The sequence below is a fragment of the Pleurodeles waltl genome, chromosome 9 (genome assembly GCF_031143425.1).
Source record: "Pleurodeles waltl isolate 20211129_DDA chromosome 9, aPleWal1.hap1.20221129, whole genome shotgun sequence".
Classification (NCBI taxonomy): domain Eukaryota; kingdom Metazoa; phylum Chordata; class Amphibia; order Caudata; family Salamandridae; genus Pleurodeles; species Pleurodeles waltl.
This window is the reverse complement of record NC_090448.1, coordinates 92,742,989-92,767,561: the sequence shown is the minus strand read 5'-3', so window position 1 is coordinate 92,767,561 and position 24,573 is coordinate 92,742,989. Positions and strand designations below refer to the sequence as shown.

At 42.9% G+C, this 24,573-nt stretch overlaps 1 protein-coding gene across 1 annotated transcript in view; it reads left to right on the top strand.

The window, feature by feature from the left end:
• ARL8B (ARF like GTPase 8B) overlaps positions 1-24,573 on the top strand; it is an 87,575-nt gene that overhangs the window by 49,493 nt on the left and 13,509 nt on the right. The window contains exons 3-5 of the mRNA XM_069206346.1: positions 4,353-4,426; positions 5,884-5,977; positions 22,409-22,476. Coding sequence (XP_069062447.1) covers positions 4,353-4,426; positions 5,884-5,977; positions 22,409-22,476 — 236 coding nt within the window. The remainder of the gene's footprint in view (positions 1-4,352; positions 4,427-5,883; positions 5,978-22,408; positions 22,477-24,573) is intronic.

Below are 24,573 nucleotides of genomic sequence, written 5' to 3'. Positions count from 1 at the left end.
AGGAGCCAATCACAACACTATTTTACTGGAGGTTAATAGTGCATTTCGAGTTCTTCCTGTATGAAGTGGCTTTACACAGAAAAAACCCTGGAAACGTCCAACACGAGGGCTTCCAATTGACCAAGATATGTTCCTCCCTTCACCTCCACAAAAAGTGTTTTAACACATACACATTTGACAAAAACATTGAGTAGTATTCAAAACAGAAAATTCGAAATGACAGTTGCAGAGGCACTTTTTCAAACGATGCCTGTATCTCCAAGTCTAGCGCACTGAAGTTGAAACATTGTAGAAACCCTTCAATTAACAACATAGTCTGTTTAGTGTTTGAACAAATGACATAGCTCAGCTTGGACTAGTGCTGGGCAGAATTAGATTTAATGTGGCCATTTCACTAAACAAGATGTGGCGTTATGGCCAGCGCTTCCAACATTGGAACTGGGGAACCAGGTTTCAGTCTTGGCGTAAGTTCAACATCCTGTGATTCTGGACAAATCACATAATCTCCCTGTGCCCTAGAAGACCACAAAAATGAGTGTGTCCATGTGTCAGTTAACTTATGCTCATGTAAAGCGCCTTCAATATCTTCGGCTCGAGCTCAAACTACATAAAAACGCACAAAAAAAGCACAAAGAGGTAAAAAATAAGTAAGGAATGACAAATAGCTATCCAATTAGTGGCTGATTTATATAAAGTGAAACCAGAAAACAAGGATTAATCACGGCTTACTCTCTTAAATTGTTTGACCTGAGGCAAAAATGTTATTTCACCAAAACTCCCTTTTTTCCATTATGACGTAAGAAAGACTTTTCAAATATGTGAGTTCAGAATGCCAGTTGTATGAAAACAATTTATTTCATTCAGTAAATTATAATACCACCAACATCTTGCAGCCTGGGGCTAATGGAGTTGGGTGTTACCTCTCCAAAAATGGAGTGAAGACTTCACACTCCCCACTCTTGTCCATCACCAGCTGCCTCCTCTGTATAATTGCTGTTGACTGTTCGTACCCTTGCTATCAGTTCAGTTGCTTCTACTTTTGTGCAATTTCTCAATTTTTAGGTCGAGCACGCTGGCCCTTTGACCTGTTGTAAGTATTGTGGGCTTTTAACCATGTCCACCTAACGCCCATCACTTTCATTTATTCGTGGGCTTACATTTCAAAAATCACTTGATGGCTTTGGTAAATGCTTTGTTTCTCCCGCCTTGGGGCGGATTGGTTTCCGCCTTGGACACTGACCCTGTTACAGGGATATTTGCACGATTGCCGATATACTTCAGCGTGGACAAACTACTTTTTTCTCTTGCCTACGCTTCGTGGCTGCCATGGCGCTCACAGCGCAAACTCGATTGGTGGTATCATTTTTACATTTTATGCACTCTGATCTGCTTAGTACACGTTCTTTGCAGCAGGCATATTAACCATGTGCACCACCTTATGATGATTCCAAGTTTCCACTAGACAAAAGTGTGTTCTCTCTCCAGAAAGAACATAAATCACCAGAGTTATTTTGACATTTTTACATTAAATGCACTTTGTGATTTGCCTAGTACACATTATTTGCAGCAGGCACATTAACCCTGCGTGCTACTTTATGATGACTCCAAGCTTCCACTAGACAAAAGTATGCTCTCTCTCCAGAAAGAACATAGATCGCCAGAGTTATTTTTACATTTTTACCTTACATGCACTCTGATCTGCTTAGTACACCTTATTTTCAGCACACATTCATTCTGGGAATTGTAGTTTTATTTTTGTACATGATACAAGCTGAAAACCAGCCCTTGCAGTAGTATTTGTAAAATTGTCCAGCTCCTTAGTATGATGCACGATTTGCTCATTTAGTTTGTTTCAGCTTTGCATTCTGGGACTTGTAGTTTTAATTTTATAATGTGATACAAGCTGAAAATACATAGCAGAAACCTAACTACATACGTTTGAGTCTGTGAAACTTGGTGTGTGCATGTATTTATAAACATAACCTAGAAGAGAGCTTACAGTTGACTATGCTGTTCAATGGTCAATATTCTATAACTAATATTTCAGCTCAAGACTGACTGAGGATCATTGATATCATTTGAGGTGGCCCTCCTCCAGTGTGTGAAAAATCATGGGCGTTTTGTTTGACTCCCCAGGCTGCAGTAAAGGGACTGTGATCCAGTAAGCACTATTCTTGGAGTACAATTATTTATTCATTGCCCCGCGGGCAGTGTCGCCTGTACCAGCTGCCAAGTAACTATGTTTTGCACCTGGGAGTAGTTTGTATTTTAAGGGCCTTGTTTAAAAAATATTCCAGTAGGACTGCTAGCCCTTTAGCTATATGCAGGGCCACTGGAATTATATAGCAGAAAGAACTAAAATATGTGGAAGGGTTGACCAATTAATATGGCAAAAAAGTCAAGTTAGGCATTTACAATGCCAGTAGCCCCAACCAAGTAAATGCGAGAGCTACTGCATTGAAAATGCTTGAAATACAGTGATGTTTTCTTTACACTAGATAAGTTTCCGGTGCAAAGGTGTAGAGCCTTATTCACTTTTCTCTCCCTCTCAGGCTGTGTACTTTGGATAGAATTCTGTGCTCAACTCACTTGCTATTTTCTGTGTAGCTGGAGCTATATTATAGTTTAAATTGTCCCATTTGTTATGAACAACTGCAGCAGGCGTAGGTAGTTTTTGTCCACTTTCATTTGGTGGTTTGCTTCAAATCTTTTTTTGGCTAGGTGCTGTGGGCTGGGAGGAGAACTTGAGTGGTCACTTAGGGGAAGAGCATCTGCAAGCAGTGAATACTGATGGCGTGGGGCAGAGAGGGAGGGTCAGAAGTGCTTGACTCAAAACTCTAGGATGTGATGCACACCTCTGTTTTAAAACCTTGTTTAATGCATAAATCAATGCCACATTATTCTACAACACAGAATTCAACTCCACACAATTCCATTCTACACCTTATAATTCGACAACAAACCACATACTTCCACTCTACAACACATAATTCCACTACACACCACATACATCCAATCCACACCACACCACAGAATTCTACATCATGCCGCATAATTCAGCACCTCACCACATAATTCCAATCAACTACATGCCACTCCACAATCCCACCAGTTGTGTAACATAAGTCCCCGCATCCCTGCTGTGCAGGTGTCCCTGAGCGCTAGGGGGGTCCCCTTAGCAAAAGTGGTAGGTTGTGGGGGCAGGGGTGGGGGGGCTCCATGTCCTTTGCTGGACCCCCCCCCGTTATGTTTTGTTATACCACTGAATACCACTCTGCATAATTACACTCCATGACATACAATCCCACTCCACGTAATTCCACTACACTCGGTACCACATAATTACTGGCCACTTAATACCACTGCACACCGTGCCATATAATTCCACTATACATTGCTCCAGTCAACACCACACAATTCCAGGCCACACAATTTCACCATAACCCACATAATTGCGCACAACATAATTGAACTCCAAACAGTATAAGTTAACATTGTGTCACATAGTTAAACTTAACTACATGCCACTCCACTCTACATAATTACACTCCGCATAAATCCACTCTGCATCATAACATGGTTACACTACACATATTTCAATTCCACGCCACATACATCCACTCCATTTCTGAACACGTAGCTAAAAGACATGGACTAACCCTATAGTTCTCAGATTGGCGACACTTATTCGCTTTGCCAATGCTTGTTTAGGCTTGCAGTACCTAATATCAGCAGTGTATGTTCAAGCAGTACCATAGCAAGGATTCTACAGACATTGGTGCAAGCTAGAAAATGGCCCCTTTCACTGCTGTTGGGGTATGAAAATACAATTATAAGGATTTATTGGGCCCCTCAGGGATCTGGGCCCCTGTGAACTGCACCTGCTGCACCATTGTTAAAGCCACAGAGCCATCTGAACTTGGTCAGCTATACAGCTGACCAGTGGCTGGAAATCACGTGATACTTAAAGCAGTTGCCGCATCCAGAGCAGGAAAAAGTCGATTCTTTGTAGTTTAACTTTTCCTTTTTGCGGTATGGCCATAGGGCAGGAGGCAGCATGTACATTGCTACTGACTATAAAGGGAGAACTTGATAAGCACATTTTATAGGGGCTGTATTTCACAGTGATAGGAATAGCAAACCCTTAACTCTCTAAGCTGTCTGATCTCAGCCAGCTCTCACTGACAGGTAGGTGTGCTGGATGTTTGTTTTGCTGGTGCCTACCTCTGTCTGCAGATCCTGATTGACAACACTTGCAACATTCAGGGAGTTCACGCTGGTACCTGTAGCTCAGCATTGTCCTCTTTACTGGACACATTTCCAGTGATGCGTTTTCTGTTCTCCTTTCTCAGATCTGGGACATCGGTGGACAGCCTCGATTCCGGAGCATGTGGGAGAGATACTGCCGAGGAGTTAACGCTATAGTGTAAGTCGCTAATGTACTATTTCCACTGGCGTAACAAAGGCCCCCGCAACCTTAGCGGTGCGGCAGGGGGCGGAGCCCCGAGCTTCAAGCTCCGGGGGGGGAGGGGAGGGGCCTCAGCACAGCGCCCTGGCCGGAGAGCTCCGGCGATAGTCCGAAAGGGAGAGGGGGAACCCCTCCATTTACTGTGCAGGGTGGGGACCCCTTTCAATTTCGTTACGCCACTGGCTATTTAGGCTCTATGCGCTGGTTGTGGGGGGCTCTATTGCTGTTTTTTAAACGGGGCTTTGGTACTTATTGCTGGCAGCACGGGGAGGAGGAAGGACAAAAATATTTATAAAAATATAAAATGCAAAACGTGACTAGCCCCCTTGAGTCTTACTTCTGCCCTTATTTTCTTGGTGTAAATAACTGGAAATTAACATGTTTGAGAGGTCTAGCTGAGGCATCAGCCCCTACCTAGACTGTCTCAGTTACCAGAATAGCTTTTAACAAGGACCATTTAGAGCTGCCCACAGAGTGCCATCAACATGTTCACAGGACTCAAATAATGTTCCACCTCTTGCAGTTTTGGTAAGGTTTGACAACGGCTTCAAATTTTAGGACAAACAGGAACTGATTGAAACTCGGTTCCACATATTTTGTTATTGCTGTTAAATAGTGGTCCCTTTTTTAAGGCCTGGGTCAACACAGCTGTCTAAGGAGGCCTAATTCTAGTTTACAGACAGGACTTTGGCCCCTCCCCTCTATACCAGATAAGTAGTTTTTGGACCAACCTTTCAGCCATTGGCTGGAGACTTTGCCTGTCACATCTTGCCTCTTCCAATAGAAGTATTTATCTCACCTACTGCATATTTGGGAGCACTTTTCAGTCTCCAATGGACTGCATGCGTTTACAATGTCGAGGGAATATTTTACATCACCCTTCCTCTCCCTTTTTTTGGCCTCACATTGCCAACAAATGCACATTTTGTGCATGTCTGTCTTCACAGGTTAGCAGATTAAACCGTGACCTATTGCTGTAGCTTTTAAACTATTTCACCTTTTCAAGTTTTAAACTTAATGCTCTTTTTGAAGCTATTTATCTAGGCACTTATTATGGATGTGTACAAATTTCTTATTTGGTGGTGATTAGCTTGTCTTATTTTTGCCAGAAAGTAGGAACCTCCCAGCCACAGTTCACTACGTTTTTACTCCACTTATCTGCATAAAATCCCACCAAAGGAAAAAAATGCCCCAGCAGTTTTCACCTGCACGGGTTTTGTGTACTAAGCACGAGAGGAGCGCCCCCGGGTCTGGTGGTGTGTTGGTGTTAAGAGCTTTGTACCTGTGAATACAATATTGCTGTCAGGAGAGTAAAGTGCTCCTTCTCTGCTTTTCATTTCACTAGCCTGAAGTGGTGTTGTAAGTGTACTATGGACTTTGCATTAGAAAAATATTATGCTATCTCTTGTGAACAGGTATATGGTTGACGCTGCTGACCGTGAAAAGATAGAAGCTTCTCGAAACGAGCTGCACAATCTCCTGGACAAGCCGCAGCTCCAAGGCATTCCCGTGAGTATGAACTACCTCATTGCGGCGCGTGCTTCCAGTTCTAAGCATCCTCCCCTCTCTGGTGTATAAAGGCTTCAAGGATATTCTTGTGACGCTGCACCACTTTCACACCACCACAAAGAAAATGGCACTCTCTGAACTCCATCTTGGGGTGGGAAAGCATTCTCACCTCACGCTGACCGACACCTCCACTGGCTTTCTGCTCACTGCAGCACATAGTCCTTGTACCCCTAGTGAATGGGTGTCTGCTGTATTATATTGTATTACATTTTTCATTTTTGACTACATTTTTACCACTTCTGCTGCTCTGACGTGCTCTGGTCCTTTTTCTGTTTTTGTTTTTTTAGCAGGAGCTAATGTGGATACTTGGTAGAGTAAATGCTGGTTCTGAGATCTCTGTGGAAAGCTCTGGTTGTTGTGTGTGAAGACCTGAGGGATGCTTTGGTCTTATCGCTGAGAACTTGGGAATTAAGGGCCATATGTACGAGCACTTTTTCCAATAGACACAGAATGGAAAAAAACCTTTGCTACATCTGGCCCTAAGCTCCTAAATCCTTTAGCTGAAAAGGGTCTGTCCTGTAGGATACAGCAAACTTTACAGCATAGTTTCTTCTCAGGAGTATGAAGTACATCTTCTTACAGCCACTCTTCCTCACATGTGCCCACCCATGTGGGGGAGTAAGGCTGGGTCATGCCGATCCTTATTGAGGTGAATTTTAGAAATGCAGCCAAACTGTGGTCATCTACTTTGAGGTTAATTAGTTAATTTGAAGTAAGGTCTATTTCTTGAGGTTGGAAATCAGTAGTTGCATATTATTTTGTTTCTTTACAAAAATGTCTTCAAGCTGCATGTTACTTCAAAATCATTCAAAGTAGTTACCTTTCTTCCACTGGTACGTCCAAGTATTTGGATGCCCCTCTTAGTTATCACATAATTTTTTTACTGATTGGGCTATAATGAAGGTAATTTTGATCTTGTTTCTAAGTGCTTTCTTTAGGTGTTTGTGGAGATATTCCCCTCCATGTTGAGACTAGAGTTGTTGCTTCACTGTAATCGTGTACATTGGAGTTAGAAACGACTTTTTGTAAACTTAACTGTAGTATAACTACAGTGTATATAAGCCTGGCAGATATAGGATTAGCCATGTGGAGGAACTAGTTGTTAGAAACTAAGTAAATGCAGGTAGCGTTTTTAACACATGGCGCTGTCGTGCTATAATTAACGTGAAGGGTTAGATGGGTTAAGCAGTAAATATCTCAAACCTTGTCTCCTTGATTCGGTGAGCCTAAGTGAAAACGATAAGTTGTCATTTTTTATGGCCCCAAAAACGTATTTTTATTGCAACTATAACATTTCGATCTGTTTTTAGACCCATCTTTGTTAGTTTACTAAAAGTACATATCTAATGTACTAACTTCTACAGGATTTCAGCCAGCCTTGTAGATCCATTGGACTGTTCTATCATTCACAGTATTCTTCCGCCCACTACAGAATACGGCATGGGGCAATGTGTCTGCCACTCCAGCCATTGGCTAACTTCACTGTAAGTGACGACATTCTGCTCTTTCACGAGGAGCACATCCGCACAATAAGTAGTCCCTCCGGTGCCAGGGGATACTATGGTAACATATGCATTATGAGACCAAAAAATACATTGGCCGGTAGCTCCCCAGCAATAACATTTTACAAAATGTTTTACAGAAATCATAACAAAGGAAGCATTGACGAAGCCAAAGGCGCAGCAGCTGATCGTAGACTTACTGGGTTTTCCATTACTTGTTTTAAACTATTTCAATAATTTGCATTAATTTTAATCGATAGATTTTGTGCGGTTTATTTTAAACTTTAGTAAACATTATTAATATTATGCTCTAAATTGATAGACTCAATTAAAGGTTCCAAAAAAGTTTAGAGCAGTGGTTCCTAACCTTTTGACATCTGTGTACCCCTATTTCATCATTACTGGAACCTGGGGACCCCCACTGAATTATTATTGGAATCCGTAGACTAAGCAGTCTACGGATTCCAATAATAATTCAGTGGGGGTCCCCAGGTTCCAGTAATGAAGCAGTCAAGGATCAACTGAGCAGATTTCGCGGACCCCCAGGGGTCACTGGACCCCAGTTTGGGAGCCACTGGTTTGGAGTATTTGTCCTTCTTTTTTTTTTTTTAAACTATTCAGTTACATTGGTCATGCTCTTTGACAGAAAAATAGCTCTGTAGGTAGTCTGAAAATCGTTTCTGTTAAGTATTGCTTGCTCATACAACCTCTCTCCTCCAAATGCCCAAAATAAATGTGATGCTAAGCTGCCTATTAAGCACTGACCCTTGGTGCAGTTGCGGAATCGAGACAGGGATCTGCCTTGACTGTGAGAGCCAAACACTAACTATTATAATATGGCCAAAATGTTTATGATGTGCATAAATTCCAACTGGCCCGATTCAGACAGGAAGCTCACAGTTTTTTAAGCCAAAAAACGGCCTCATTTTAGCAGTCTCCCTCATGAAATTGCCTCTGCTTCAATGAAAGCTTACGGTGAAAGTATGGTCCTACTTTTTTAAATCTTTCTCTTATTTCAGAATGTTGGCATGCATGTACGTGTGAAGCAACATTGGCTACTAAATCATGTACAAGTAAGATTTTTATGTAGCACACAACTCGATTTGAAGTACTTTAAGGTGCACTCGGATTTGGCAGTCAAAATGTGGCATAGAAACGTAAAGTAATAAGCCCAGGGTCAGGCAGTTTGGCCCAGTGGACAGCCGGGATTTGAGCCGGGGTTACCTGTTTCAGATATTCATCCACTTGCTGAGTTGAATATACATTGTCGCTCCTCCAACTTACCACCACAGGGCAATGCTTTGTAATTCATTATTTGTGTCCTGAATTACATTAGTGGAGTGTGTTCAATTAATACGTACATCATGTGTTAATGTAGTCTGACACGATAGATATATAAACTGAATTTCTAGAAAGGAGTAATTTAAGTAAAGGCAGGAATTTTTTTTTTAATTGAATATCCTTCCCCTGCCCTGATTTAATAAACTGTAGGATTTCAAGCGAGGGCCACCCCCATCAATAACAACAATTACTTTGATAAGAGGTCTTGGACATCCCGCATATTTTGCTCTGCCCGAGCTGGCAAATGCATGGCTGCTGGAGACCGTCTTGGGTTTCCAGCGCTTTTTGTTCTACATTTAGCAGTTTTTGCTTATTAAAACCGCACGAGACTTGGTTCAGCTCTGATGGCTCCATGAGTCAAGGGCCGAGCCACACCCAGACGGCCCACATCTTGCCCGGGTCGCTAAATCAGAGTTTCCACCATACTTCAAGCTATAAAAATGCTCCTTCATCTCTCACTCAGACATCACACTGTCGGGTACATCGTCACGATAAACGCACTTCGGTGGTCCTCAGTCACGACCCTGAAGCCTTTCCCACATAGACTCAAACAGACAACACCCTTCAACCTCGCATCCACTGCGTAGCGCGCTCTCTGAGTGGATTGGCGCTACAACCCTCCCTGAGGCACCTCCCCACAATACTTGAGTCTTGTCTCGAAATATCGCTTTAAGTGTTCCGAGATGCCTTTACTCCTCTTCCGAGGATTGAAAAGGGTTTACACGCGGAGTCCAGCAGGTGGCAGTGTAGCCTTAAAGTATGTAAGAATATGTGTTTTGCTTTTAACAGAATGTGTTGGGCTGCTTGGTGTCAAGCGCGACAATTAAAAGGGAAGGAAAACTATGTTTTTTTTCAATTGCCATTTTGGAACAGGCTCCAAACCCGTGGCTGGTAGTGCATCCCCTCTGGGCACCCTTCCGGTCTTTGCTCCGGAATGGGGTATTAATTATTACATATAGAAACCGTTGACCCACGTTTATCTAATGGGTTTGTATATGGAATTAATTATTAGATCACGCATGTTAGAATACTGTGATATGTTAATTCAGCTTATTGATTTAGAGACTTGGGTGGTATGGTGGAGGGGATCTCAATCAGTCTATGTGTACAGCGCTGCTTATCACCCCCGAGGGTATCCAGGTGCTTGCAGAGGGCAGTTGGCTCAGTCGGATAGGCAGGTCTTAAGTGCTTTACGAAATCCTGGTAGAGGTGGGGAGGTTCGAACCTGCAGGGGGATGGCGTTGCAAGCTTTTGCTGTGCGGTAGGAGGAGAAGCGTCATCGCTGGTGATTCTGTGGATGCGGGGAGTGTGGGCGACTGATAGGGAGGAGGATGGGGCTGGTTGGTGGAAGTTCAGGCTGTGGTTGATGTAGGCAGGTCCCGGGTTATGAGGGACTTTGGAAGTGTGGGTCAGTAGCTTGAATGGAGGGAGGCAAAGACCTAATGGTCGCAGATTTTCAAATCCACTCATGGTCAAAAAGGTCATAGAAAGCTGCTGGGAGCCACTAAAGGACGAGTCATAGGCCCCTCTGGTAGTGGAGTGTGGTGTGACCCTAATCACAACTGGGAGGAGGTTCTCCAAATGCAATCAATGGGACACTGACACTTTCTCTCACCACCATCTAATCGCTTGAGTCTATAAATCTTCACCCCAGCTCAGGTTATACTGCGTTTTCAACGTGCTCTTAACACCCACCCACCACTGCTTCTGACAGCTGGAGCTACATGCAACTCTTCCATCTTTGGTATCGAGTTGGAGAACCACTGCTGGTCTCGCCTCTTGTCCTCCTTCTGATGTTTAGTCATGGAAGGTGAAACTCTGTCCTCCGTTATCCCCAGATCTTCATCTTCTCAATTTCAGACATGCGTTGTGAAGCAGGGCACTCTGTTCTCTATGTAGCTAACCTCTCTGTGTGCATGAATACCCAGGTGACAGTGAAGAACTGATGCTGGGAGTTTAGTGGCTTGATAGAGCCCCAACAGTCCCTCTTGCTACCTTGGTTATTACTGTAAAACTCAGGTGAGCTTAAATGACAGGAGCATAGGCTACCTGTGTGCAGCCAACACTAGCAATACAGCATGGTGCTGCTCAGCCTCATTGTGCCCCTACAAGCCATTACAATTCTTAGGTGTTGCCTGTAGACAGCTGTGTGTTGTCAAAAGACCTCTTTTGGATCGTACCAAAAAGTTACTGTTGCTTAGAGGCAACTCACCGTTTACTGTTGCTTGACTTTAATGTTACTCATATGCTTGTTTTTTTTATTTTTTTTTAATAAGTGTCTTTCCATCCACTTCTTTGGTTACCCCTCTCCTGAAGCAAAGCTTCTTTACTATTCTTTTGATGGAATGACTTCTAACAGTCCACTGCTCACATTCAGGGAGCTACTTTTATTTCATTCAGCATTCCACAAGAGTGCATGTGTTCTCTTTCCCCCTCTCCCTCGTGAGCTGCTTTGCCCCAATTAACTGCCCCATTGTGTGCTTCTCACTCTACTGCCACCTTGTCTGTTGCTTCCTCAACTTACTCTTGGCTTAGTGACCTGCTTCCTCCTCACCTCACATCCTCTGTGCTGCTTCCTTGCCCCACCCATGCTTTTTATGTTTTTATATATTATTTTTCAGTCTGCATGGGCACCTACTCAACCACCATCAGGTTCAGACAGGTCGAGCATCTTCCCGAGACGTATGTGATCCTCACTGTCTCCAGTACTGAACACATCTGTCAGTCGTTCCATATGCTAAGGCTATGTTAAAGATGGTCCCGGATAATTTCAGACACCTTGTCAAGGCCAAGGGTTTCATGGCATGGATCAGGAAGAAATTCAAAGATTCTCACAACAATCCACTCTACAACTGTGGCGAGGTTCCCCCAGACTCCTTGGTGATTCATACTACACGAAAGGGTGCCTCTGCTCAAGCCACAGCCGACGCCCTTTGGCATCCAAGGAGAGTAAGCGCCTTGATGACACAGGCAACAGCTTTGTGGTCGAAGCAACCACCCATTGGTGTATTACCAGTTCAGTTGGTTTGCTGTCAAGGTACAACACGTTTTACTGTGAGGAAACGGAGGAGCTGATGCAGCACCTCCCTGAGACCTGCTGGAAGATCAGGGAAGAGCATCTCCAAAGCAAATGTCCATTGTTCACTGGGTGCTGCCCATACCACCAGCATCTTGAAGGTCCAATATGAATCTCGGGGTACAAGTCATTCTATTTGATGGCCAACATCTCTTTCAGCCCCGAGTGGATAAGAAGTTGGAAAAGATAAAGAAGGTCACCAAAATAGTAAACTCCTTAGGTACCCTGTAGTCTGCCATTCCGAGGGGAACTTTTTCACACACAGCAACCCAGGCGTGGGGGAGTACCCTCTTCCCATCCAGCCAGGAGCAAACCTACCAGCAGCAATAGGAGGCATTTTATGAAGGGGGTATACAGTAGGTAGCTACTCAGGCAACAACAATAAGACACAGGAAGCGGAGGCTCTGCAAAGGAGCGCTTCTGCCTCCAAAAACTGATTTGCCCACACTCCATCCCCTCTCCTCCAAATCACGCAACTGCTTTCAGGCAGAGACTAAAGGATTTCCATCCCTTCAACTCGAACCAACTTTTTTTTTTTTTTTTTTTGCACAGTTGCAGTTTAGAATTCCCTTCCACCCGCTTTCCTCTCCCATCCCCCAACATTCCATCTTCCCTCCACAGCCTCAGTCAAGGCCACCTCACTGTCCTCGAATACTATGTTCAAGCACTCCAATAAACGGGTGCTGTTCGGCTCATATCACCACATCAATGAGGGAAAAGCACATACTCGCTGTACTACTTCATTGTAAAGAAGGACGGTACCCTCCAGCCCATCCTAGAACTGAGGCTGCTAAACCAGCACGTCTTGTTAGAGCTCTTTTGTTTGACAACCACTGCTCCACCAAGCGGATGGAGCTAGACTTCAAACACTCCTCCTTCCCCCATCTACACTGCCCAGCACCAGTATCTTTGGTTTGTGGTAGTTGGTAATATGTCTAATTCAAAGTCCTACCCGTCGGAGTCTCTAGAGCTCCCAGTGTGCCGGGCAGTGATGGCCATGCACCTCGGCTGAGGTGCGTTTCATGTCTTTCCATACCTCCACCTCTGGCTAATCAAGAGCAGCAGCAGACAACAATACCTAGCACATACTCTAGAAACAGTGACCTTATTCCACAGCTTAGGGTTAATCCTAAGTACAAAGAAATTACACCTCAACAGATCCAGCCCTTTCTGGGCTCAGTGTTAAATGCTGTCACAGGGAAAGCATCTCCCAACCAGCAATGGTGATGGCATTTCAACTACTGCTACCTCTTTTTCAGTCCATTCTTCCACTCACAGTATGAACTGTAATGAAGCTCTTAGGTGTGATGGCTTACTTTATAGGGATTGTCCCACGCACCAGACTACATATATACCCACTCCCAACAGTGCCTCATGGGGCAATAGTAATTGAGAGGATCTAGTGTTGATTAAGGCCATTACTCAGAGCTCTGTGCAGTGGTGGAACAGCCAAAGCCTGTTGCTCGGCAGGCATTTCTGGGCTCCCTTCTGCAAGGGACCATCACCACTAACGCGTCACTCACTTAGGTATGGGTTGGGCACATCTTGACAATATAACTGTCAAAAAGGTGGACCTCACAACATCAGGGTCAACACATCAAGTACCATTTGCATGCAAGTTGACTAGGGAGGTGCAGTTATTTTGGTATTGTTAGACCTATCCGCACTTTTTGTCACCATATCTCCATCTTCATTGGTGCAAAGGCTGATGTAAGCTGGGCAAAAGGATATGGCGCTGAATTTACTGGAGTCCTTCCTGATGGAGAGGACTCCTATAGTTAGTTGTGGGGATTTCAGAGCCGGATCATGTCCAACTCCCATGACGTGTACCACAGGGGTCTTCCCTCAGTCCTACCCTATTTCATTTGTATGTTGTCCCTCTTGCAACGCTGGTGAGTTCTTTCGGCTTCTAGGTGTCACCCAATGTGGATGACACCCAGTTCATTGTTTCCATTTCTGATGACTGGGAAGAGGTGGCTGACAGGGTTAGGACTTGCATGATGGGAATCAGAAGGTGGATGAAGGAGAACTGGCACAGAATGAAAAGAGAGAAAACAGAGATCTTGGTTTTCGGAGGCATAGCAAGATCTGGACCAACCGATGGTGGCGGTAAACTTGTGGCATTTTACCCGTTTTGGTGGCCGCAGCCATAAATTTGAGGGTACTGTTCGATGACACCTTGACTTTTGACACCTGTCAATAGGACAGTGTGCTCCTGTTTCTGGATCTTTAGGATCCTGAAGAAAATCTTGCCTTTTCTCCCTAAAGAGCTTAGGGTGTTAGTGGTGATTGCATTAATTACATCTTGCCTGGACCACTGTAATGCCCTTTATCTTAATGTCAGCCAATACTCATTGACTAATCTCCAAACTATCCAAAGTGCGGCTGCACATTTGGTCCTTGGACTGCCAAATTTCATCTCAGTCGGGGAGGGACGGAGATTCCTACATCAGTTGCCAGTGCAGAAGCAGGTGTCGTTTAAAGCCCTTTGTTCGACTCCTAGGACTCTCCATCTACAGGGGTACAATCAGCTGGATGTAGTAAGGTGGTGGAACCTAGGTGTAGGAAAGCCAGTTTGTGGGGGAGGTGAGAATCGGGTGTTCACAGTGCTGGCTGCCAGGCTGTGGTACTGCTTCCTAGAACATATTGGGAGTTTCACCCTGTACCTGAATTACCGCAGGCAGCTGAAAACGTGGGGATATTCTAATTAGTTCTTCCTGAGTTGCCTGGGGTTTGAGGCTTATCCTGCCTTGGGTCCTCACCCGCCCCACAGTTCTTCTCCAGTTCAGTGCTTAGATGCATCTTGGTTTGATGAGCTCTATAAATTCTACAATTACATCAACTACCTAGAACTGCTAGCTATCTCCTTAGACCTGAAAGTCTTTTTCAGGCTTATCAAGGGGAATGTCGTCCTTATAAATATGGACAACATGACAGCCATGTACTGTATACATCCCCCATTTGTCTGCACCAGCAATGCACATTCACCACTGGACACTTGGCAAGAAGATTCACTTTTTAGCAGAGCGCCTATGGGGAAGAGGACAATTACTTTGCTGACCTGCTAAGCTGGACACATCAGCAACTCCTTACATGGGAACTCCACCCACAAGTCCTACATAGGTACTTCTAACTGTCGGGGACCTCACCCTTTGATCTTTTTGCCACCCCAGTAAAATCAAAATGCCCACGCTTTGCCTCCAGGTACCCACATCCAAAGTCTGTGGGCAATGCTCTGTGGATGAACTGATAAAGGATTTTTGTCTGTTTTTCTTCCTCTTCCACCCTCTCCTTGAGGACAGGCATCCCTGGTATTCAGTGTTCCTGTTGATATCCTTCAGAACCCCACAAGAAGCAACAGATTGGGCTCGGCCTTCTCATGCAGCAACACAGCCAAACGAGGCAGCCAGAACCCAAGCACCTCAATACAAGGATCTGATACCTGAGGTCCAGAGTATGGCTAACTAAACCCCTGTGATACGTGTATGGTCATATTACATGAAGCTTGTAGGCCTTCCACAATCACATGTTAAGCAAACAAGTGGAAGCATTTTGTCCTTTACTATATCTCAAACCAGCTAGGCTCCTTCAAGGTCTGGGTTCAAGAGATAGGGTCTGATTTAGATACTGGCAGATGGATTACTCCAATATCCCGCCTGCAGAAATCTTAATCACATAGGACATAATGCGATTTATATTTCAGATGATGGGATATCAGTCACCGTAGTGACTAAGTAACTCATCCGCCAATATCTAAGTCAGACCCGTAGTCTGCTACCTTTTACACTTACAAAAGGCAGGTCTTTCATATACTTCCATACATCTTCACCTAGCTGCTGTTGCAGAATACATACAAAACATGAAACACATATCACTCCTCAAAATCCCTGTAGTTAAGTTATTCATGGAGGGACTCAAAGGATAATACCCCCAAGAACACCTCTGCCACTGTGTGGAACTTTAACATAGGTCTCAGAAGATCTGTGGTCCTCCGTGTGAACCTCTCAAAACTTGCAACCTATAGTTTCTATCCAGAAGTGAGTCTTCCTTGGTAGACATAACCTCACTCAAACTCATCATCAAGTTACAAGCACTAATTATTGAAGAAGCATTCATTTAGATGCACAGACATGGTGGTTTTTCAAACTAGTCCAAAGCTCTTGCTCATAGCAGTTTCACCTTTTCACATCAACCAGACTATTGAGTTGCCCTTGTTCTTTCAACAGCAAGATTCTGTACCCAAAGGGCAATGCGCACCCTATACGTTAAGCAAGAACTCATGGACTATATCTACAAAACCAAACCCTTCTGCAATACTAAGCATCTTTTTGTAGCTTTTACTAAGCCTCATAAGGACCACCCCATTACCAAGGCAGGCGTTGCAAGGTGAGGTTTCAAGTGTTTCTAGATGTCGTACATCAGAGCTAAATGTGTACTAACTGAATCTCCAAGGGTACACTACTTGCAAAGAGTGAGCAGCCATAACTTACTGTAGGAACCACACGGTAATCCAGGTTAGTTTTCTTCGTCTTTATTTCGATGTTGATAGTACAACAGCGTATATAACCCCCAGCAACAGATCAAGCCTCCATCTCTGCTCCCCAGCACCTACTCCTTCTCCCACTCCCTACTCCTGGAATCCCCAGATCCCAAGATTCCACCATCTCAACATTCCCTCACTATGAGGCATGATCCTACACATCTTCCCCCTTACGAATTACAACAATGATAACAACAGTAAATATTACAATAATTGGAAAAGGAAAGAAGGAAAAAATAATAAGAATTAGAATGGAAAGGAATACAGATAAGAATAAACATATACTCCAATACAATACTTCTTCTTTTATTTTTATTTATTTTTTATACAGTGTATAATTTCCATCACATATAATTCCCACTACTGGCACATCATAAGATGATATCATTATAGTCAATGCAATTGGATGGAATAAAGCAAATGACCATTACTTCTGTTTGACTATGCACAGATTCCCCATACTCCACTCTCTTCCATCTTCCAATTTGACTACAGAATTCTTCACAGAAATTACTTTCTGTGGCATGTGAAATTTGCTGTCACCCTTTCTTACCATTCCTACCTTCTTAACCGCTACAAGATCCCCACACTTCACTTCAGTAAATTTAACTCCTTTTCTTCTGTCGTAACTCATTTTATTTCTTCTCTGAGAATCCATAACTCTTGTCTGCAATTTCTTCTGATCAACACACACTTGCTGTTTTTCACTGATCCACCAGGGAGATTCCTTAGTACCCGGCTCTCTCCCTTTAAGAGCAATGAAAGGTGACACACCTGTCACAGAATGAGGCGTAATCCTGTGCGCCCATAACATATTATTCAGCTCATGTCTCCAATTCAATCCATTAGCTAAGGACAATTGAATATTCTCCATTATAATTCTGTTCACCCTTTCTACAAGACCATTAGCCTGGGGCCGACCTAACGCAACTTTCTCATGTTTAATTCTCAACCCATCCAGAAACGTGGTCATGGCAACAGAAACCAATTGTACACCATTGTCTGTTACCAAAATTTTCAGAACCCCTTCCTCCTACTGGTGTCCATCCCAGGCCACCAGTAGAATTGCCGCAACCTCCTTTTTGTTGCACCCTTACCCAAATGTCCCTCATGCACAATTGTTACTAATCTCTTTCTCAACTTCAATGGTGGTACTATCCTATTCCTTCTCAAAATCTTTTCTCCTTGTAGACTTAATTCATCTCTTACCACAAAAAAATTCTTCAAATCTTCTTCCACCCGAAAATTTTGATCCATTACAAGCTCTTTTAACTTATTATATTCTGGGTCATCTTTCACAGCTTCATCCCATTCCTCCTTACTTAGAGCCAATTCTCCATCAATCAAGAAGGTCTCCAATTGCACACTGCACATTTCATCACCTCCATTTTCACACCCCTCAATAGGTAGTCTAGACAGGCAATCTGCAACCACATTCTTCTTTCCCTTTACATATTTCACCTTAAAATTGAACTCCATAACCAACAATAACCATCTAGAAATTCTTGGAGTTAAACTACCTTCTAATCCTCGTCCACACTTGAAAATTTGCAATAAGGGTTTATGATCCGTTCTTAAGGTGAAAGGTAGGCCCCATAAATAATACTTAAAATGTTAATTCCCCAGCAACAACCCAAAGTTTCTTTCTCTATGGCAGAATACGTCCGTTCAGCCCCTTGCAATCTCCGTGAAGCGAAGCCAATGATTTTTTCATCCTTATCATCAATCTGAATTAAAACTGCCCCCAATCCTACATTACTTGCATCCGTAAATATAACTGTCTTCCTCATCACATTGAAATGACCTAAAGTTGGAGATCCCGCAATGGACATTTTAACTTTTCAATAAGGTCCTCATGGGTTCTACACACTCCGCAAAATTGTATACAAATTTTGAGCAATATTCTGCTAGCCCTAAAAATGACTTCAACTGGTCTTTACTGGTAGGACATGGGGCATTTTTGATTGCCTCCACTATGCTTTTCTTTGGTTCAATGCCATCAGCTGAAATCTCATGTCCCAAGTAATTCACACAACTCTTCCTTAGCTGACATTTCTCTTTTTTTTACCGTCAAACCATAATCTTCAATTCTCTTTAACACTACCAACAGTAACTCATCATGATGCTCTAGTGACCTTCCAATCACAATTACATCATCTTGATAACATAAAACATTATCGAGGTTTCTAAAAATATTCTGCATTACTCGGAAGACAGCAGAAGCTGATGCCAAACCGAAAGGCATCCTACAATACCTATATGCTCCAAGAGGGGTTACAAAAGAAGTCAGAGGTCTAGATTCTGGATGTAAATTGACCTGGTGATATGCAGCTGACATGTCTAATACACTAAATACCCTTCCACTACTCATTACACTCAACATTTCGTTAATATTCGGAAGGGGCTGTCTATCTACCCATATATTCTTGTTGAGGTCTCTCAAATCGATGCACAAACGCACCTTGTTCCCATCCTTGGGTGCCAAAACTATTGGTGCCAACCACTCAGACGACTCAATTGGCTCCATTATCTTCTGTTGAAGAAGTTTATCTAATTCATGTTGTAATGGTTCTCTCATCAAAAAGGGGACTGGTCTTACTTTGTGCACCATTGGGCTCGCATTGCTTTTCAAAATTATACGATGTGTAAATCCCTTCAATTTTCCAAGCTTGTCAGTGAAAACTTTTGAAAACTTAGACATTAAATCTTTAGACCATTGTTCATTGGAAACCAATTTATCCACATTGGCCGCTTGCTCCATAACTGGATTAGGAGCATTCGGGTCAAGCACTATATTCAAATCTTTCTGATGTCTCCATCCCAAAAGATCTGATCCCTCGTTCGTGATATAAACCTTACCATAAACTCCATTCCCCTCAAACACAATATCCATCCATTCCATTCCTATGATTTCTATTCTCCTGCCCCCATAGCCAACAGCCTTTACATCAGTCTTAAACAAATCATCAACCCTTTTTTTTAGTGTGCCTTCAAAAGTCCCCCTAGAAATCAATGTGAACAGACTACCCGAATCCACTAATACTTTCACCATCACAGAATCCATAAGCACATGGCAATGTGGTTTCTCTAATTTGTAGGAACCTTCACTTTTCCACCTTCCCACACCTTTAGGTTCTGCTATAGATTGCTTTGTTTCACCAATTTGATATATGGGTAAAATGATTTCTTGGTTATTCGCATCTAAATTATCAATAGATTTCACACTATTCAGCGCCTTCCCTTTGGATCTGCAAACTTTAGCTAAGTGTCCTTTTCTCCCACAGGACCTACACACTAAGTTACGAGCAGTACACTTAGAACTAGATGCAATGTGACCAGAACAGCCACATCTAAAACATATTATGTTAAAAGTTTTTCTTTCACCCATTTTCTTTTCTGTATTATCAACCGAAAATCCCTGTTTTTTCCATTTTACTTCCTTCACCTCTCATGGATTTATCCTCAGTATCCCTTAACTGAGTGCTGGACTTTTCTATCTCCTTTATCCAAGTAGCCGTGTGTTCCATACTTCTGGCTACTTGAATACTTTCCTCCAACGTAGGGTCCATTGATGATAACTTTTCCTTTACCTTCTTATTATTTGTGCAACGCACTATTTGGTCCCGAATCAAGGAGTCAAATAAATCGTGAAAGTCACACGTGACCGCTAACCCTCTAAGAGTTGCCACAAATGACATAATGTCTTCATCCCGGCCTTGAACACGGGAGAAGAATTTATGACGCTCAAACACTGTGCTCAATTTGGGAGTGAAATGTTTCTCTAGCATCAACAAAGACATTTCATAAACATTAGTAGGATGACCATCTCCAGAACCCAAAGGTATTTCAGGCAGGTCATCATAAATTCTTCTCCCCTCCGCTCCAAGATGATGAAGCAGTATTGCTTGTTTCCTAACAGGGGTATATCTATCCCCCCGCAATAGCCAATAGATAGGTGGAAAACATATTTCGCCACCGTTTCCACAAAATTGAAGGTTCACCAGATACAGGTAGGAAACATGGTGGTGAGGACATATTTTGTTCTGTCATTCTGAAGGAGAAAAACAATAAACTACAATAATATACTAAAATAATAAATTAAAGTAAAAAGTTAAAATAATAATCTAAAATAATAATTGAATATATAACATATTAGTTCAAATGTTCATATTGGTTCATAAAAGAATCCTTCTCCAGCACTATGTGCAGATGATAGTCCTCTCTTTGTTTCTATTATTTTCTCTTCTGCCCAATAGTCCTTTCGCAGTGTTTACTATTCCATTGCATCCAATCTGTGTAGACGCGACTCTCACAGATAAATTGAATTCCTCAAAGGAAGAAGTTTCCCGGATAACTATCCGCAAATAATAATGTAAGTCTTTTCCTTTCTTTTAAATAATACACGTTAGTCACTATCAATGTTCGTGTAACACTCGTGCTACACGCTTCCAGCTTTGTGCTTGTTGCAGTGCGTGTGCGCGAAATGCTCCGAAAATAACAATTTACGTCTTTTCTTTTAAATAATACACGTTAATTGCTATCAATCTTCGTGTAGCACTCGTGCTACACGTTCTTAGCGTTGTGCTCGTTGCAGTGCGTGTTTGCTTAACACGCGCACCGTTTATCTTTGAATAGATCCGTTTTAGACGCTTGTGAATACACGCGCGTGCCGCATCCCAGCAGGAAAACGATTTTGGTTTTAAAAAAAACAATTTACTTGGTCACGCCGTACAGAATTAATGATCGTTCGTTTTTTCTTGCAGTTATACCGATCTTTTTTCAACTCCAATGTTGTTAGTTCAGGTTAAAGTTCATTTAAACATACAAGTCCCATCAAATAATATTTATCGTCATTTACAGTCTTTAAAAAGTCTCTGCTTAGGAATATTGTGCTGCAGAGAAATGAGAAGGAAAACTTACTTATGCAGCAGATACTTGTTTCCAGTAAATAATCAAATCTTCACAGAATCCAGGGGTTGGGGGTTACAGTAATCTCTGCCCCCTGCGCAGAACATCCTTGTCGCCAAATTATGTAGGAACCACACGGTAATCCAGGTTCGTTTTCTTCGTCTTTATTTCGATGTTGATAGTACAACAGCATATATAACCCCCAGCAACAGATCAAGCCTCCATCTCTGCTCAGCACCTACTCCTTCTCCCACTCCCTACTCCTGGAATCCCCAGATCCCAAGATTCCACCATCTCAACATTCCCTCACTATGAGGCATGATCCTACACTTACCTAGGTAACATCCCATTAGGAAACCTCTGCAAGGAAGCTAGCCCCTCAAATTCACACACTTTTACAAAACACTACTATGTGAACATATTAGACCCATCAGCAGTCTATGATTAGCCATACTGTGTTAAGAACATTGTTCCAGGTGTCTGCATTGTCTGCCTACAAGCCAGCACTTAAGGAAACTGTTTTTCAGTCCATGCAGAGCATGTATATCTACAATAACACATGCTATGGTCAGAAAATTTTACTTGCCCTGTAATCACCTGTTCATAGTGTGCAGTGGTGTATATTCACCTGCACTCGTCCTTCTCCCTCAAAGCCGGCAAAAAAAGGCACATGTTCATTTTCTTCACTCTTGTCAATTTTGAACAATTTACGGTAAACATGGCACAAAGTAATTTCACTCTACCCTCCTCTTTCACCTGTCAACCGGTGAGCGGAAGACAATTTAAGGTTTTGGTGGAGCATGTGCATTGTGACTTGAAACCTCTTGGAAGAAAAACAACTTGTAATGTCTTTAAACAGATGGTTGCAGGGTAAGTAACTTTTCTCTTATTCCATATAAAAATTAAAATAGTTTGTAAGGATCAGAAAAAAGTCTTAAGATTTCCTGATGTGAAGCTGCTTAATTTGTGGGATTGTTACTCATCAACTGTTCACGTCTTCTTAGGTGCTGGTACTTGGAAACAAGAGGGACCTTCCGAACACTTTGGATGAGAAGCAGCTCATAGAGAAAATGTACGTATACATTATGTCACGGATTGTATAATGTGGTTGGTGATCCTTTACCAAACAAAACTGATATATGGGAAGAGGAAAGATTTCTCATGGTACCCTTAATGTGGCTTGCTTCTCCGTATCACACTCATCTTTAACAGAAGCCCATTATTAAGAGCTGCAGTTAGGCAATATCCAAGTTATGGTAATTTTTTAAGGGATTGGGAAAGGAATGGCCTAATATGCCATCTTTAAAAGACTGTTGATGATTACTAGTTGCCCTGTACTGGTGGAAAGCAAACTCTGCACCAATAAACTCTGCTTCCATGTGAAACACCCCATCAGTACCAGGCAATTACAAGGACCTATTTTTTTGGCTCAGCTTGTAAAAGAATTCCCAGTTGCATGGGGATGAACAATCCTATTTACCTCCTGGTCTTTACAGACCCTAAATAGTTATTGGTTGGGTGGCGTGATGGGGAGGTTGTCATGGACAGAGTTGTCGGCTCTACGTAGGATTTTGGTGGATTAATTTTTGGGCTGCAAAAATCAAGCCTGGTGTAGCCACACTCCAGTCAAGAGCATAAAACACAGAGGCTCTTGTGAGTGGTAAGCGCGTTATCCAGCCAACTCGTAATCAGAGCCTATGAGTATAAAAGTGATCTGAGTGAGTGGGTTTATTTTTGAGTGAAAATGTAAATTGTCTTGTTTCCCTTCATCCTAAGTTCTGTGATTGTGGAGTGTAATTTTCTTTATGAAAGGTAACATCTGTTCACATATTTTTAGATGTCCATATGTCTTCAGTTCATCTCCCCGCGACTCACACTGCTGTACATGAACAGCATTATTATTGTACAGCAGTTCTGGCACTGCATCAGATGCTGTACTAGACTTGCCAGATCTTTACTGCTCATCTAGCTCCACACACTGCAGTCCAGCACCATGGCCTATCACAGCTCGGCTAGCTTTTAGCATAGTTGCCCTTGTAGATATACAGACTATAAACCATGCCCATTTACAGGTCCAGTACAGTGAAACACGCTGTGAACCTCAGTGAGACCCTTGAGATTCTGAAGGTTTGTAGCAAGTAGGTCGCGTCGTATGACCTGTCGCAGTCTTGTGAACCACGCTAAGTAATCTGGCTGCATCTATTCTGTACACCTGCCCAAGCAAGATATATTCTGCTGGTGGAACAGGAGTGGTAAAACAATTGTTGGGCTTTTGAAACGTTCAGTAAGAAGAACATGGTACGGCCTCCACTAGCATCTGTAGATCACAGGTACTTTACCATCTGTAGACCACAGGTACTTTACCATCCGTAGATCAGATGATACTAGGGAGCGTGAGCCTGTCGATTCACAGCAGTCTCATGTCGATGACACTCTTCCACAATCTCCACCTGACTTCCTTGGGTTGAGCATCCACCATCTGAAGTTCATCCATGCCTGAACTTTAATGAGAGAAGTAATTTTGGCTGTGATGCCAATTTTAAAACATGTTGGTACAGAGAGTGAGGCCCCAGTGGTGGGGTTTTCAAGGGGGTCCTGAAGCAGTTGGTGGCTACGGGGGAGTATATGCAGTGGGGACTGCATGTTTTGCCTTTGTGCAGCATGGCTCACTTGACTCTAAAAGTGTGTTATTCAAATCTAAAAAGCATGAAGTATTGCACTCAATAAAGTCAACATTTAGCTTTTATTTACATGCAGGAAAGTTGAAAGAGTTACTGTGTCGCAAACGAATACTGAATGTCATTTTACCTTCCCAGGGCTATTATATGGTCCAAATACATTTCTAGTGCTTACATGAAAAGGGGCGTAGCTACAGTAACACTGAGTTATTTGCACTCAGTCAGCGTTCATTCAGCCAGCTGGTAGGTGATGGTGTCTGCTAGGATGCTACAACATACGCTATCCCGTGGCTTGACTTCTCATGTCTAGTTGCAACATCTGATAAGTCAATAAGTGTCCGCTTCAGCGACTATGAATCCTCTTATAACATCCAGCCTACTCCCCAGACTGGAGCAGGGGGCGCTTCCAAGATCAAGATGAAATTTAGGTCCCCACAGGACCAGTTCCAAGTCTCTCCATCAATAGCAGGCCACTGGGGATCCAGTAGAAC